The sequence below is a fragment of the Heptranchias perlo genome, chromosome 17, assembly GCF_035084215.1.
Source record: "Heptranchias perlo isolate sHepPer1 chromosome 17, sHepPer1.hap1, whole genome shotgun sequence".
Classification (NCBI taxonomy): Eukaryota; Metazoa; Chordata; class Chondrichthyes; order Hexanchiformes; family Hexanchidae; genus Heptranchias; species Heptranchias perlo.
The window spans coordinates 20,694,496-20,709,290 of NC_090341.1; the positions used below are offsets into that span (position 1 = coordinate 20,694,496).

General features: G+C 41.4%; 1 protein-coding gene across 5 annotated transcripts in view; it reads right to left on the reverse strand.

Moving 5' to 3' along the window:
* iqsec1b (IQ motif and Sec7 domain ArfGEF 1b) overlaps nucleotides 1-14,795 on the reverse strand; it is a 471,503-nt gene that overhangs the window by 39,662 nt on the left and 417,046 nt on the right. For all 5 annotated transcript variants that reach the window (XM_067998691.1, XM_067998690.1, XM_067998693.1 and 2 more), the window contains one exon: nucleotides 2,767-2,928. In XM_067998691.1, the coding sequence (XP_067854792.1) occupies nucleotides 2,767-2,928 (162 nt within the window). The remainder of the gene's footprint in view (nucleotides 1-2,766; nucleotides 2,929-14,795) is intronic.

Here is a 14,795-nt window from a genome sequence, read left to right on the forward strand (position 1 = left end):
CACATTTCACATCATAAGAAAATCCCCAATGTAATATCTATTTATGAGATATGACTTTACATTTGCTGATTCTGTAGGCTTAGTTTTTCTGAGTTGAGGGTAGAAACCATATTCCTTATTGTTGTCTGGAAACTGCCAATGTGGAAGAATGATAGATATTGCATTACTTGTATGTGAATATATTTTGATTGCAAACTCATGAATATATACAACTCAATTAAGTAACCACTTGACCCAACTGAATCCTTTGTGCTGTGAAGACCCACTGGAGTCAAAAGGGGGTGTTGAAACCAGATGACAAGTGAATATGTGTAGTATTCATTTGGCTGAAACACCAGGGACCAATCAATGGCAGTAGGCCACATGTGTGTATGTTAGAGGGTGGTGGAATCAGATTCAATACTAAATTTCAAAAGGAAATTGGATCAATATTTGAAGGGAAAAAATTTGCAGGGCTATGGGGAAAGAGCAGAGGAGTGGAACTAACTGGATAAGCTCTTTCAAAGAGCCGGCAACAGCCATGATGGGCCGAATGGCCTCCTTCTATGCTGTATGATTCTATGACAGCTTTCTTTAGTTATGAAAAATACATATTTATCTTTGTCCCATGTTGTATTTTGAGAGTTAAGAGGTATGTCTCATCCAAGCCTATTATAACTCTTCAATTCTTCTGAGCCTATTCAGATAGAGGTGCACACCAGAAGACTCCTAAGGTACAGATTAATCCTAATGTATAAGTTTGTGTTATGGTCACTGGTCCAGGTAAGGATGGGAGAGAAGTGTTGCATATTTTTTATTTTTGTACCTGAGGAAGAAGTGTAAGTTAGAAGTTCTGTAACAAAGTGAAACTTACCTTTCTGCTATTGTTTGATTTTTATTTTTTAATAAACTAGCTTAGCAGTTTATAGCCTGTGTTGTACGGTCTGACAGTGTGTCTATTCTTCCACTATCCAAAGAATTGAAAGTTGCAAGAGGGCTCATGTCAGGTTCAGTGAGCTAATTACAGTAACATGGATTTCTGTTAACTCCTGGGCAACTGTATATTACCAGGTATTGTGTATATAGTCACTGTTGAGAGTCTTCTTTGGTGCTGACCACAAGAGAAAAATCTGTTGAAGCCTTAAAAATGTAACATATACATGCATATCTGTAATACTCAGGATAGTATTTTACAGATACAACCCTCAACAGCAGTGAGCTGAATCAAAATTGAAGATAGTTAAAATGAGTATTAAAAAAGACAGAAAGGCAATAAAAAGGTAGGTTATGGATAGCAGCAAGAAGCATCCAAATTATATATAATTTTTTGCTTTGTATGAAACAGACATGGAGTAAAAGACCAGTTAAGCCCTTCAAAGAATAAATGGAGTAGAAACGTTAAAGCTTTGGAAATTGCAGAGCTGTCAAAACAAATTATTTATATCACTCTTCACAAATCAAGACTGTAGCTAAATTCCAGACCCTGTCATTTTAGCTCAGGAACCTAACATATAGGACAAATCCAACCCAGCCAATTGTAGCCCTATCAGCCTACTCTCAATCATCAGCAAAGTGATGGAAGGAGTTGTCAACAGTACTTTCAAGCAGCACTTACTCACCAATAACCTGCCTTGTTTGGGTTCCACAAGGACTACTCGACTCCAAACCTCATTACAGCCTTGGTTGAAACATGGACAAAAAAGCTGAATTCCAGAGGTGAGGGGAGAGTGATTACCCTTGAAATCAAGGCAGCATTAGACAGAGTGTGGCACAAAGGAACCCTTGTAAAACTGAAGTCAGTGGGGATCAGGGAAAAAACTCTCCAGTGACTGTATGAAGGAAGATGGTCGTGGTTATTGGAGGACCAATAATCTCAGCCCCAAGACATTGCTGCAGGAGCTCCTGAGGGCAGCGTCCTAGGCTCAACTATCTTCAGCTGCTTTATCAGTGGCATTCCTTCTATCATAAGGTCAGCAACTCACGAGCCCAAGCCTGGATGTTGTCCAGGTCCTGCTGCATGTGAGCATGGACAGCTTCATTATCTGAGGCAATTTTTTTTTCTGAATGGAGCTGAACACTATAATCATGAGCAAGCAGACACTCTATCCACCAGCTTAAACATCCACTCCCTCCATCACCAGCATACCAAGGCTACAGTGTGTACTATCTACAAGATGTACTGCAGCAAGTCGCCAAGGCTTCTTTGGCAGCACCTCCCAAACCTGCGATGTCAATCACCTAGAAGGACAAAGGCAGCACGTGCATAGGAATACCATCAGTTCTAAGTTCCCCTCCAAGTCACACACCATCCCAACCTGGACATATATCGCCGCTGTTCCTTCATCATTGCTGGGTCAAATTCCACAACTCCCTACCTAACAATAATGTGGGAGTACCTTCAGCACAAGGACTGCAGTGGTTCAAGAAGGCAGCCCACCACCACCTTCTCAAGGGCAACTAGAGATGGGTAATAAAATACCAGTCTATACAATCTAGGCTCAGACTTTAATATAGTACTAAGGGAAAGTTGCATTGTTTGGGGTGTCGATTTGAATGGGATGTTAAACCAACACCTGTCTGCTTGTTCAGGTGGATGTAAAAGTTTTCACAACACTGTTCAGAAGAGCAGGGAACTCGCCCAGTTTTTAAACAGTCAGCATTCCTTCCTCAATTACCAAACACAGATTACTTGGTCCTTGGTTAAGTTTACTGCTCAAGGTAGAAAAACATAGAGCTGGATATTTTCAAACTGGTGAAGCTCATGGTTCTTTTCATTGCAATACTTACTCAAGTACATCTCGGTTGAACTGCTTCTGCCGATTGCCTAAGAACTCGCCAATCATCTGCCTGCTAAGGCCTTTCCTCTGAAGGAGGAAGTGGGCGACACCAACAGGGGTATCGGGAACAAATCCACGCTCAATCAGATACTGCACACCTTTCTCAGGTTTTCTATATAGAAAATGAAAATTAGCACATTAGATATTTCCAGATATGCTGTGTGCTGAAATATATCTTGAAATTTTTTTTTATCATTTTACAATGTATTTGTACATCCACATTTTGAAACATGTTGACAAGGATGCACATGCAAACCAACAGACAATATTGGAACACCATTACCTCCACATTCCCCTCCAATTCACACATCCTGACTTGGACATATATCACCGTTCTTTCAACATCTCTGCCAAAATCCTGGAATTCCCTACACCATTGTGAGAGCACCATAAAAAGGAGTGCAGCAGTTCAAGGAGAAAACCCAACAACATCTGAGCACAACTAGCGATGAGCAATAAATGTCAATGTCACCTAAATTTAGAATGACATGGATCCCAACCGGGAAGCACCTGAACTAGGAAAAGCTAGTACTGGCACAGCGTATGGTAGGACCCACCTGACACTAACTTTCCCCAGCTTAGATGCTGGATTGATTCAAAGACATTGAAATCAATGGAGCCACTTCAGAATACACAGGGCCCCTCCCAAGTAGATATCATCACATTTACAATAGTATATACTCCTTCTAAAAGCTGCCTGAACATTTTTGAATTTTAAAACCCATATTATTTCACAATTGCTAAATCTCTAATCTTTTTTTAAAAAAAGGAAAATAAGTGACATTTGACTTTGTCCATATTCAGTATTTTGGGAGCAGATTCAGTGCTGCAAGCAGCAATTCCAAATGTATTACTTCACCTGGAATTCATCATTACAGTCTGCAGTAGGGAGTTTATTTTTGAATAAAGCAACAGCATCAGGTATGATGCACAACTGGGACATGCAATCAACGAGCATCAGGAGGTAAAGCAGCACATTTCAGCCAGATCCTTTGAGGAAAATTTCTACATCCTAATAAGAGGCGCTATCTTACATTTTTCTTTCTATTTCAGTACAGACAGAGAATGCACTCTGCCCCACCCTTCTGGACAATGCCTTCTCATTTAATGCAGTATTAAAGATATTAATAGGCTCCTCCTTCAGTGCTGTGCTGCTGCTCCTTGCACTGGTAGAGACAGCTTCTGATACCTCCTCTGGTTAGGATATAAAAATTTTATTGCTGTATTTTCCATTAGCACTTTGAGCTGCTCCCATGATTTACTGTATCTAGGAAGTAGCCAGGCATACAAATTGTATCCTTGGGTGGCAAATCAGCTGTTGCAGTTCAAATTCATGCTCCAACAGGTGATTTGCTTCCTCAAAGGATCAGGCTCAAATATGCTGCTTTACCTCCTGATGCTTGTTGATTGCATGTCCCAGTTGCGCATCATACCTGACGCTGTTGCTTTATTCAAAGATAAACTCCATACTGTAGACTGCAATTATGCATTCCAGGTGAAGCAATACATTAGGAATTGCTGCTTGCAGCAACAAATCTGCTCCCAAAATACTGATAAAGCCCATGCATCTATTTATCTATTTTCTAAATTTATGCTGCCTTCAGTATCATGATTCTATATCCTTCTGATTGAAATGAAGTGACTATCCTGCCAAGCCTTCTCAATCAGAAAGTAGGGTGAAGGGAAGCAAGGAAAAATTGCTGCTTAGTACTGTTTAAGATTTCGGGTGTTGTCAGGTATAACTGGTTTCCATCGCAACAAATGCACTTCTGCAGATAGAAAGGCAGGAATCATTACTCCATCATTCCCCCAAGTATAACAGGACAGACATATGTACTTTACAGAGCTGAAATAAGAGAGATAAATCTGTTCTGAATTTGTCCTGCCTGAATTTCACTGAAGTCAGTATCAAATTAAGAATGTTCATATCTTGCCTAATGTGCTCTTCGTGGAGAGGGGAAGGAGAGGGGGGAAAATGATAGTCCTTTTGCATACTTTTGTCAGTGAACCAAAGAAAAATGGGATATTATTTCTGACAGGCTGAAAAAATGCCAGTGCCTTGAATCAGTAATACTTCTATACAGATTAGGAAAAAAATGTTCATTTCTATTTTTGATGGATGCTTACTTTTGCATTTTCAAATTACTTTATTCCCCTTCCTTCCATTTTCCCCCAAGACTACACCTATTATGCACTTTCCCCAGCTGACGGAACACCATGGAGGACTTCTCTCAAGCCTCTGCCAATGCTGCTTTGTCGCCAACCATTACGATATGCATGACAGCAGCCTATGGAGATTAACCCTTCAATCTTTCCTTATTTCTTGAGAAAGTGACCAGCCTCCACCCCACCCAAAGGCAGCACAGCTCAAATCTGAAATTCAGCATGGGAAAGGTGCACAATGAGAGCTCTACAGAACAGCAGCAGTACTGAACAGCAGCATTGTTTAAAGGAAGACACATATTTCTGCTTCTCTTTATTTCACCTGCCACTGTCTTTGTACAATTACAGCATGGCTACCATTCGGTAGACAGCATCCTTCTGTGGTGTCCCAAGTGAATGTCTAGAATAGCACATTACTTTCACTACAATAGAGAGAGTGGAATTAATCCAGAACAGCAAGGTGACTCCAATATAATTAGCCAACGTTGGTGACAAAGCTATAACCTTCCTATATTGATAGGACATATTAAAGATAACTTTTCAGAATATGCCCACTTATCAATTACTCCTATTTGTATACTACCCATTAATGTGCAAAAATATAAACCTGAGGTGCTGCACAATGAAAAAGTCCACAACTGGAAGTTTGAAGACCATTAATTGGACATCTTGGTCTTGGACTATAATATTGAGAGTCCTGCCAAATCATTTTAAATGCAAGACAAATAAAGTGTCATAACTTGGAACAAATGCTCTAAAATCTCAAATTTTCTTTTGAAAAGGCCCATTAATTCACAATAAACTACACCACAGTGAACCCTTGTTCACCGTGGATACTGCATGAGCACACATCTAGTGACTGGACAGTAAGCATGTGTGGACAATGGTCTCAGAGGCGCTACACAATGAAGCTCCAATCTATTGTTTAATGGAAATGCACGATGTGTCTTATACTGCCAAATCCCTACAAGGAGAGTTTCCAATCACATCTGTGCTCTGTGAGTAGACCCTTCAGAGGTCAAGAACCTCTTTCATGCACCTCCTCATGGCCAGTTAGAGAACGGGGATGGCGAAGTGATGGAAGCAGGTTGCCAACCTCCATTCTCTCAGCTGACATATGACATGGAGGGGGGAAGGAAGAATAAATGTTGAAAGCATACAAATATAATTTCCTGATGTTTTCAATGAGTAAATGCAACTGATGCAGTAGTAATATCAGAAATGTCCTAGATTTGACCCTTAGCCTGTGCTCAGTTAGTTGGTAGCGACTGACAGCAGTGGTTTCATTTTCCTACGCTAGGAAGAGGGTGGGGGCGGGGGGACAGGAAAGTCAACAAGTAATCTCGTTTTCATTTGCATTCCAGTGACTACTACTGGAAAGTATGCGCATGTGGAGAGATCAGGGCCAGACAGAATCAGGATAGATTGAAATGTTCCTAGAAGATGAATAGCTTGATAGCACTCCCTTCCAGTCACAGACATGGAGAATAGTCACATGGGTGGGACACCAGATGGCTGCCAGCACCCATTTGACAATACTCCAATATGAATCACTTCAGGATAGGACACATACAAATTGCATTTCAACAAACTGAGTATCTGTTCATAAATAATCTTCAAACAATTAAAACAACGTTTTCTCTTGTAAATTATGAATGTTTAAATCTTAATAGATTTTTTGGTTATTCTGCAGCACTTTGCTAAATTCAGCCATGTAAGTCAGATTTTAGTCTGCTGTATGTCCAGTAAAACATGTCCAAAGACAAGCAGCCAGGGACAATACAATTAATACCTCTCAAATGTCCCATAATCTGTAATTTTAATGGCAAAAAACTTGTGCCCCCTGTGCAGGCAATTCCTGATGTGACAGCCTAATACTTTTTCTCCCCCTTCCTTTCTTCACTTTCCAGACTGCATTCATTGTACAACTGAAAGGGCTCAATTAAACCTGTAAGGTCATAGCTTTAACAACCTTTTCAGCTGTGCTGTGAATGCTGGAATAGTTCCACCTCCCTAGAGATGGCTTGCTTTCTCTTCCGAGAGGACAAAAAGTGCATAATAATGACTCAAAGTTTAACAGCAGGTTGAACTGTGGAAAAAAAAAGAGGTAGAGCAACAAAGTAAAAAGATGCAGAGAAAGATAGATGGAAAAAGCGAGAGAAAAAAAGCTACTTTGATACTGCACTGAAGGGTGCATTACAGATTCTAATTTCACAGCAATTCAGGCAAGTAACATTTCCACTGCCCTCTCATTGTTGTGAAAATAGAGATGGCAGCGATTCACCCAATCATAGCCAAATGTCTGTATGGTACCCTTCTCACAGGCCTCCCACTGCCTGTGTGTTTTTAATGACTGAAAAGAACTGAAGAAAAAGTTGGCTCTTTTCAACCAGTAAAATGTAAATGGTAGTACAACAGGCCATTGGAGTTTGTTTCCAACTTTTAAAAGCTCAATGCTTTTGGCAGGGCACTTAAGCCAACTGCTTTGATACTACAACTAATGTCCATCCTCCTCCTTGTAAGATCAGCAGTAGTGCTGTGCTTTTGCCCATTATATACTATATTATTGGCGTGTCCACAGCAGCAAAAAAGTGCAGTACAAAGTCAATATAACTGGAATAATAGAAGGCTAATATCACTTGCAGGAGCTCTGGGTTTAAGAGATGGATAACTACACTACACATATGCATAAGCTAGAGCTCACAAGCGCTCAACCAGGGTTGAGGCGAAACATACAGGAACAAAATATCTCTAATTTTTGTGGGATAATGGTTGGTTCAGAGATTGAGGGTTTGTTGGGGGGGGGGGGGGGGTCTTAGACAGTACAATAGAATTTTATAAAACTGGCTGAGCCTCCTTGGCGTTGCTAGTGGGTAGTCTGAGTCTGGGGCACAGTTGTGACGTTTAGCTGCTAGCCTGGACTGTCCCTTTAAGGCTACTGACCAAGTGCTCCTGGTGGACACATGGGGCTCGATGTTACTAGGGCTGCGGGTTCGCGGCGGGGGGGCTATTGGGCGCGAGTAACGCGCCCAGTGAAATCAGTCTGCCCCGCGCACGATCACAGCCTAATTGGATCCACTTACCTGGTCTTCCGGGTTCTGCGCTGCTGATCTGCGCCTCGGGTGGACTGCGCATGCGCAGTAAGGTCTGTCAGCTGGAGGAGCTCTATTTAAAAAGGGGCAGTCCTCCACTGACAGATGCTGCAACAAATAGGAAAAATTACAGCATGGAGCAGCCCAGGGGGAAGGCTGCTCCCAGTTTAATGATGCCTCACTCCAGGTATCATTAGATGGGGTGAGGAGGAGGAGGGGGAGGACAGAGATCTTCCCCCCGGTGGGCGGGAGGAAGCGGCCTGCCTCTGCCACCAAGAAGGCCTGGCTCGAGGTGGCAGAGGAGGTCACCTGCACCACCAACATATTGCCCACCTGCATACAGTGCAGGAGGCGCTGCAATGGCCTAAGTAGGTCAGCCAAAGTGAGTACACTCATTCATTCCCCTACACTCCATCTGCCACATCACCGCCCCCACCCCACATCTCCTTCTGCACTGCCAACACTACTCTGTCACGTCACCCCTCACACCCACTCAAAGCTCATCCTCATCTTACCTGCACTTACTCACCCCGCCATTACCACTCAACCAATCCTCACACAATCTCATAGCTCTATCTCATACTCACCCTCTCATGCATCTCTTTCACGGTCAGCCTCACTCAACCTGCCACTACCTGTGCTGCAGCCACAGGGCATGCATCACATATGTGCAGTAGGCAGTGTAAGGCAAACGTGTTGTGAGCATGAAGGGGATGCACAAGGGTGTTTGAGGGTTTGTCATGGTTTTTACTTATATTGAATTTCTGACCAACTCACATCACATATTATATTGGCACCACTACTGCCACGTCTTTGCGAATCTTGTCTGGTTTGTGCAATAATGCCCTTTCCTCAGGATCATTATGAAGACCCACAACTGATGCCACCCATTGTGTCACAGCAGAGTGGGTGTAGGTGTATTTGCAGGACTCTTTTGTGCAGACGACTGAGAGACGTCGGCGATGTCCCCGGTGGCACCCTGGAAGGTAGCGGAGGTGAAGTTGTTGAGGGCAGTGGTGACGTTGACAGCGACAGATAAGAAGATGGTGCTCGGGCCAACCGGGAGCAGCTCGGCATGAAGGAGGCTGCAGATGTCCACGACTACATGTCGAGTGACTCTGAGCCTCAGTGTGCACTGCTGCTCAGAGAGGTCCAGGAAGCTGAGCCTTGGTCTGTGGACCCTTTGGCGAGGGTAGTGCCCCCTGCGACGCATCTCTCCCTGTGGTTGCACTCCCTCCTGCTGTGCAGGTGGATGTGTCACAGCACTGTGTTGTGGAGCTCCACGTGTCAGAGGTGGACGGCTTGGCCGGCGAAGCTGGTGATGCTGTTCGCCCTCCGAGGAGGTCATGACTGCAGCTACAGCGGCCCCCATCCGGAAGATGTACATCTGAGGGGGTCCGCAAGGTAGTTACATGTCTCTGCACCCCGGGGTAAGTGTGCAAGTTGGTGAATTTTCTTGTCAGGAGGAGGGTGGTGGAGGCCAAACTTTGTCCCAAGTGACAGAGTGGCCTCCTGCAATGAGTGAGGGTCTCCCCCCCCCCCCCCACCTGTCAAATGGACCTTTGCAGCTGCCACAGGCTGACAGCTGCAACACGTCCATTTCAACTGGGAGTGTTTCCCCCAGTATGGGAAACAGTCCCAGTTGTTTCTAAAATCCCACCCCTCCTGACATATTCCCTTAATCAGGTCTGTTAATGACCTGAAATACCTAGGTAAATAGTCTTAAGTGGCACCCCGCTGGCTTTAATTGCCTGCGGGAGTCCCACATGCGGGGGCTGCGCGCGCACGTCGGCGCGTCTGTGGGGAACCCGGAAATGGGTGGGTTGGAGCCGGGCTCCTGACCCGCTCCAGGATGCCCCAATTTTCGGAGCCCCCCCACCCCGGCCAGGAACGCACCCGATAGCGTGTGCTAAAATGGAGGCCATGTTCTAAGTAGGCATATCTTGAGGTCAATTAGAGGTTTACTAACCTTGTGGTTATTAGTTTCTCTAGATCGGCAGCTGCTTGGCCAAGGTCACTTTTTATCTACTTTTGTCTTTAAAAAAAATGGTTCATTCTACACAAAGTGTAATATCTGAAACATGATGTCTGAAACACAATGATGCGCTAGAGGCAAGACTTTTTATATATAGAAGGCATCAACTACTTGCTGCGGGCATCACAACCAACCTTAATCCTATCCCCACCTGACTTGTACTTCCGGCAAGTGTTGCTCAAAGCAAACAGAAGCTGGAGCCTTGGCCAATTTTCCCCCTCTCCTATCCTCGGAGTGCTGAGCCAACTGTTCTGTTCCCGACTGCCAAGTCAACCGAGATCACCTAACTCAGTCATAAGTGGGAATTGAACCCTAGACCTTGATAATCTGTATTTGAGCCATCAGAGGAGCTTAATGATGATAAATTTAATTGAAAGCTGGATTTCCATTTTAGCAACTTCAAGTTTTTTTTAAAAAGCGAATTTCCATTCTCATTAATGCATTTTATACAGGGTAAAGTACTGCAACTGCTTGCTGTTTTCATAGATCAACTTCACTAGAATCATAAAGCACGCTTATTGCATCGATCAATAAGGAAAGGATATGCCAGGAAATTGTAGGCCAGTTATAAGGAATTGGTAGATATTGTACATATGGATTTCAGAGGTTCTTGATAAGGTGCAACATAACAACTTACCTTAGAAGAGACTTTTTATGAAAATTAAGATAGGTGGTATTAAAAACATAGCCACACACATAGAAAGGTGGCTTGGATTAACAGAAGAGCTATCTAGGGAAGCAGTACATAGATCTATAAAAGCTGCAGTGTAAGTAGAAAAGGCCATAAAAAAGACAAATGAAATTCTGGATTGTGTGTGTTGGGGCATTGAATACAAAAGCATGCTTAATTTATGTAAGACATTGGCTAGGTCACAGTTGGAGTGTAGCAGCAGTTCTGGACAGCCTAGTACAAGAAGATTATTAGATTGAGGAAAGTGGTTCATTGAAAATTTAAATGACACTTGGAATAAGAGGTTATAGTTGTGAAGAAAGACTAATTCCCCCACTACCACTAGATCAGAGAAGGTTAAAGGGAAATCTAACAAAGGTTTTCAAAATTCTGAAAGGTTTTGAGGGCGTAAATGATGAAAAATTGTTTCCATTGGTTCACAAATAATCAACAAAGGAATACAGATTGAAGATCATCATGAGAAGGGGGTTAGTGGTGTTTCCACCCCCCCCCTGCCCCCCAGAGAGTTATTAGAACATGGAATGCTGGTTAGCATTTTAAGCAGGGACTATAACAGCTTTTGATAAATAAATTATTGGTTGAGTATTTGAAAAGTAAGAGTATAAAAGAATAAGGAGGAAGGGCAGGAAAATAGGATTACAGTAGATGGCTTCAGTTAAGAAACTAGTACTAGATCAGCCTCAAAAGTCTGAATGACCTCCTTCTGTGTTGTAATTTCTATGATTTTATGAACATTACAAATCCTGCTCATCACTAAGGACAGAACAGTATCAGGTGTTAGAGTTTCCATATCCACAGGTATAGTCCTGGACAGGATTCCACAAAACTTAGTCCCTAATAACTGTATTAAAGAGATATAAATACTTGAGCCTAATTATATTCCAGTATTTATTACAATATTTATGTTTTTGTTATCCTCTCTCATCTGAATCCCTCTAATTACAGTCTTATCAGTCACTTAGTCTTAATTATATTCATATATCTTCATTTTTCATTAGCAACATAAATTGCATTAAAATTAGCAGTATGACCAGGTCTGTCCTGGCTTGTACACTCATAAAATTGATCACATCACTTCCCTCCCTTCATGTTCATTAGGCTGTTATGGGTTCCATGTGCTGAATTTTGGACCAGTTGGTAGCTGTTTTCTTATACAACAGCTATTTTAATAAGGAAAGAACTTTGGCAGTGCCATCTGAAGCCTTCCTTACAAAAGGATGACAAATGCACTCTAGTTCATGGAACTGTTCCAAACCTTTTCACTTTCAGTTCAAACCAGATTAAGCCATGTGAATAACAGACACTCATACTGAAGTACTGATGGGATCAGTGAGTTCTGTTAAACAACGTTATACCCAGTTAACTTGGTAGTAGATATCCTCTCCTACAATCATCCAAATGGCAAAAGGCTGCAGTAATACATTAGTGAATTAGGTCTATGCTAGATGACTGAATTTGCAGTGATGTATTGGATTCTGTGCTCAGAAATTAGCAGTACCATTTTTTTTTTTTAAAAGTCCATATTATTCCACATAATTGCATTTTGGATATCCAATATTTCCAAACAATTTGAAAAAAAAGATTTACAGCCGGGATAAGATCACAAGCTTGTAATAAGCTAATCAGATATGTCACACAAGGTGATATGGTGGTACAGCTCTCTGGTCGTCATATACATTGTGCCACATGACAGCAGCACAAGGGTTGACATGGCTGGGCTTATGCAAGAAGTTAACTACATCAAAAGATGTATCTATGAAGGCAAAATAGTCTGCATATAGAGCATTTTTTTATTGCATGCAGCAATTAAAAATCTAACTTTTACTGCCTGGTTTTAGCGATCAAAACTACCATGTCACAACTGCAGAATTGGATGGTGATGGTGACTGCTCTGGTAGGTATATGCTTCATATAGCTCCAAGACACCCCAATCCCAAATGATAGTGTTGCCTCTTAAGCATGGGATGGGTGAGTTGCTGGAAACTGTTGGCTGCTAGCCCACTTGTTCACATATTGTCTTTGTTCTAGTTTTATCAGGATTCAAACTTCCTGCACTCCAATGTGCTCATCAGGCCACTTCAACTCCCCAGAACATGGGAATTTTTCAACCACTGATACAACTTATACAAAATACAGTATATAGACAAATAAGTTATTCCAACAAGCATCTCAACTCTGAAGGCACACAACTCATATCCCATGTCTGAGATAACTCAATACTTCACTCCATTCAGGAATATTCTGTTTGTAACAAGTGAAGGAATAGTTTTCATCAAGTGGAAAAGGAGGAAGTCCTTGGAACTGAATAATATAGATAGGTGTTTTGACAGTTACCAGGCAATGCTGGTTGCTATGAATATGGTTATTGCTTCCTTAGAATTTTTTTTCTCTGGACAAAATGGTAAATGGCATTATAGTTCCTCACAAGTTAGTTTCAGAGACAAACAAAAAAATGAGGTACTATGAATAACATTGCCAAATACTTTTTTCTATTAAATGTTGCTTCACATTTCTTCTTCCATCCTTTCCTTATCCTCTTTTTGTTCTTTTCTCATCCATCTTCATTTGGCCTAATTTGGTTTTATACATTGGTTTTATATTGATTGGACAAGATGGCTCTTTTGAACTTTGCCTTATGCTTTCCATATATGCAGCACTTGATACCTTATCTCATTCCATCCTAATCGCATTCAACGTAATTCTAGAATACACTGACTAAATTCTAGTCACGAGAAGTTATGGATTTCATACTTGAGCTTTGAACCTCCTAAAATATAATTCTGTGTGACTAACAATGGGTACCAAATATTGCCCAGTTCCATTTATAGAGCTTACAAGTAAAACTGGATATACTTTATATTGCAATATGAAAATAGTAGATTACTAAACAAACCATGATATTATGTCTTTTAAATAATATGCTGGATTGTGTGTCCAATTGGTGTGTGCATTCAAGAGAAGCAGTGAAGAGGTATACCCAAATGTCACCATAGCCACCAAGTAACTGGGACAAAGATATATGCCATCATCTATGGAATTTAATGGCCTGCTTGCCCAAGTTTGACATTATATCAGTGGATTCAAATTTCCCATTCTCAAAGGAGACCTCAATTTTGTTCCCTTTTGGGCAAGTTGGCACTAGTGCCCCAGACGACAAGTTCCTGATCTTGGGTGCACCACAATAATCTCTGAACCAACCCCAAATGTGGACTGCATTAGTTTGGGCCAACATGACTAAAATAAATCGAACCATGTGGAGCTAATCAGGCAAACTGAGTAAAAGATCACAAGTGCATTCTACCCTGACACTGGGACAATTATCTTCATGCACTTGACAATAAAATGTATTCCTTATTTAGCAAAATAGATGGAATGCATACTGAACATGTGTTCATATTCTATAGGAAAATATACATACTAGACAATGGGGGTCATTCAAATAGAAAATGTAGAGGTTAATCATTTGGATTATCTCCATGGGGAAATATAAGGAAAGAAAAATTCTCCAAGATAAATATTCTCTATGCGGGTAATTTTACTTAATTTGCCAAGCAAATGTATCTGGAAAGAATGAAATCTACAGCTTTTGAGCTCAGCAGATTTGCAAAGCTTTTATTTCAGCACCTATGACATAGGATTCTATGCCTCAACTAAACAGATTGGGCTTTCCAATTTTTTGGAAAAATATTTACATTGAGTGCAATATAAAGATCTTTCACTTGAGCTTCACTCAATTCATACAGAAGTAGGCTAATTAATCCTCAAATATTCTAAATACTCACTCCAGCATTGTTAGAAAAAATGAGTAGTCTTGCTTCTGTGTGTAAACACACTTCCAATATTTTTAAATACATAAATCACACACATATACATATATAGATTTAATCACAGATTATGAGTCCCTCATGTTGATCTGTAAAATTGTTACCCAAAATCCTTAGAGTTCATACAGCCACAAGCCACATTCATGGAAGATTATCATTTCCAAAGAAAAAACA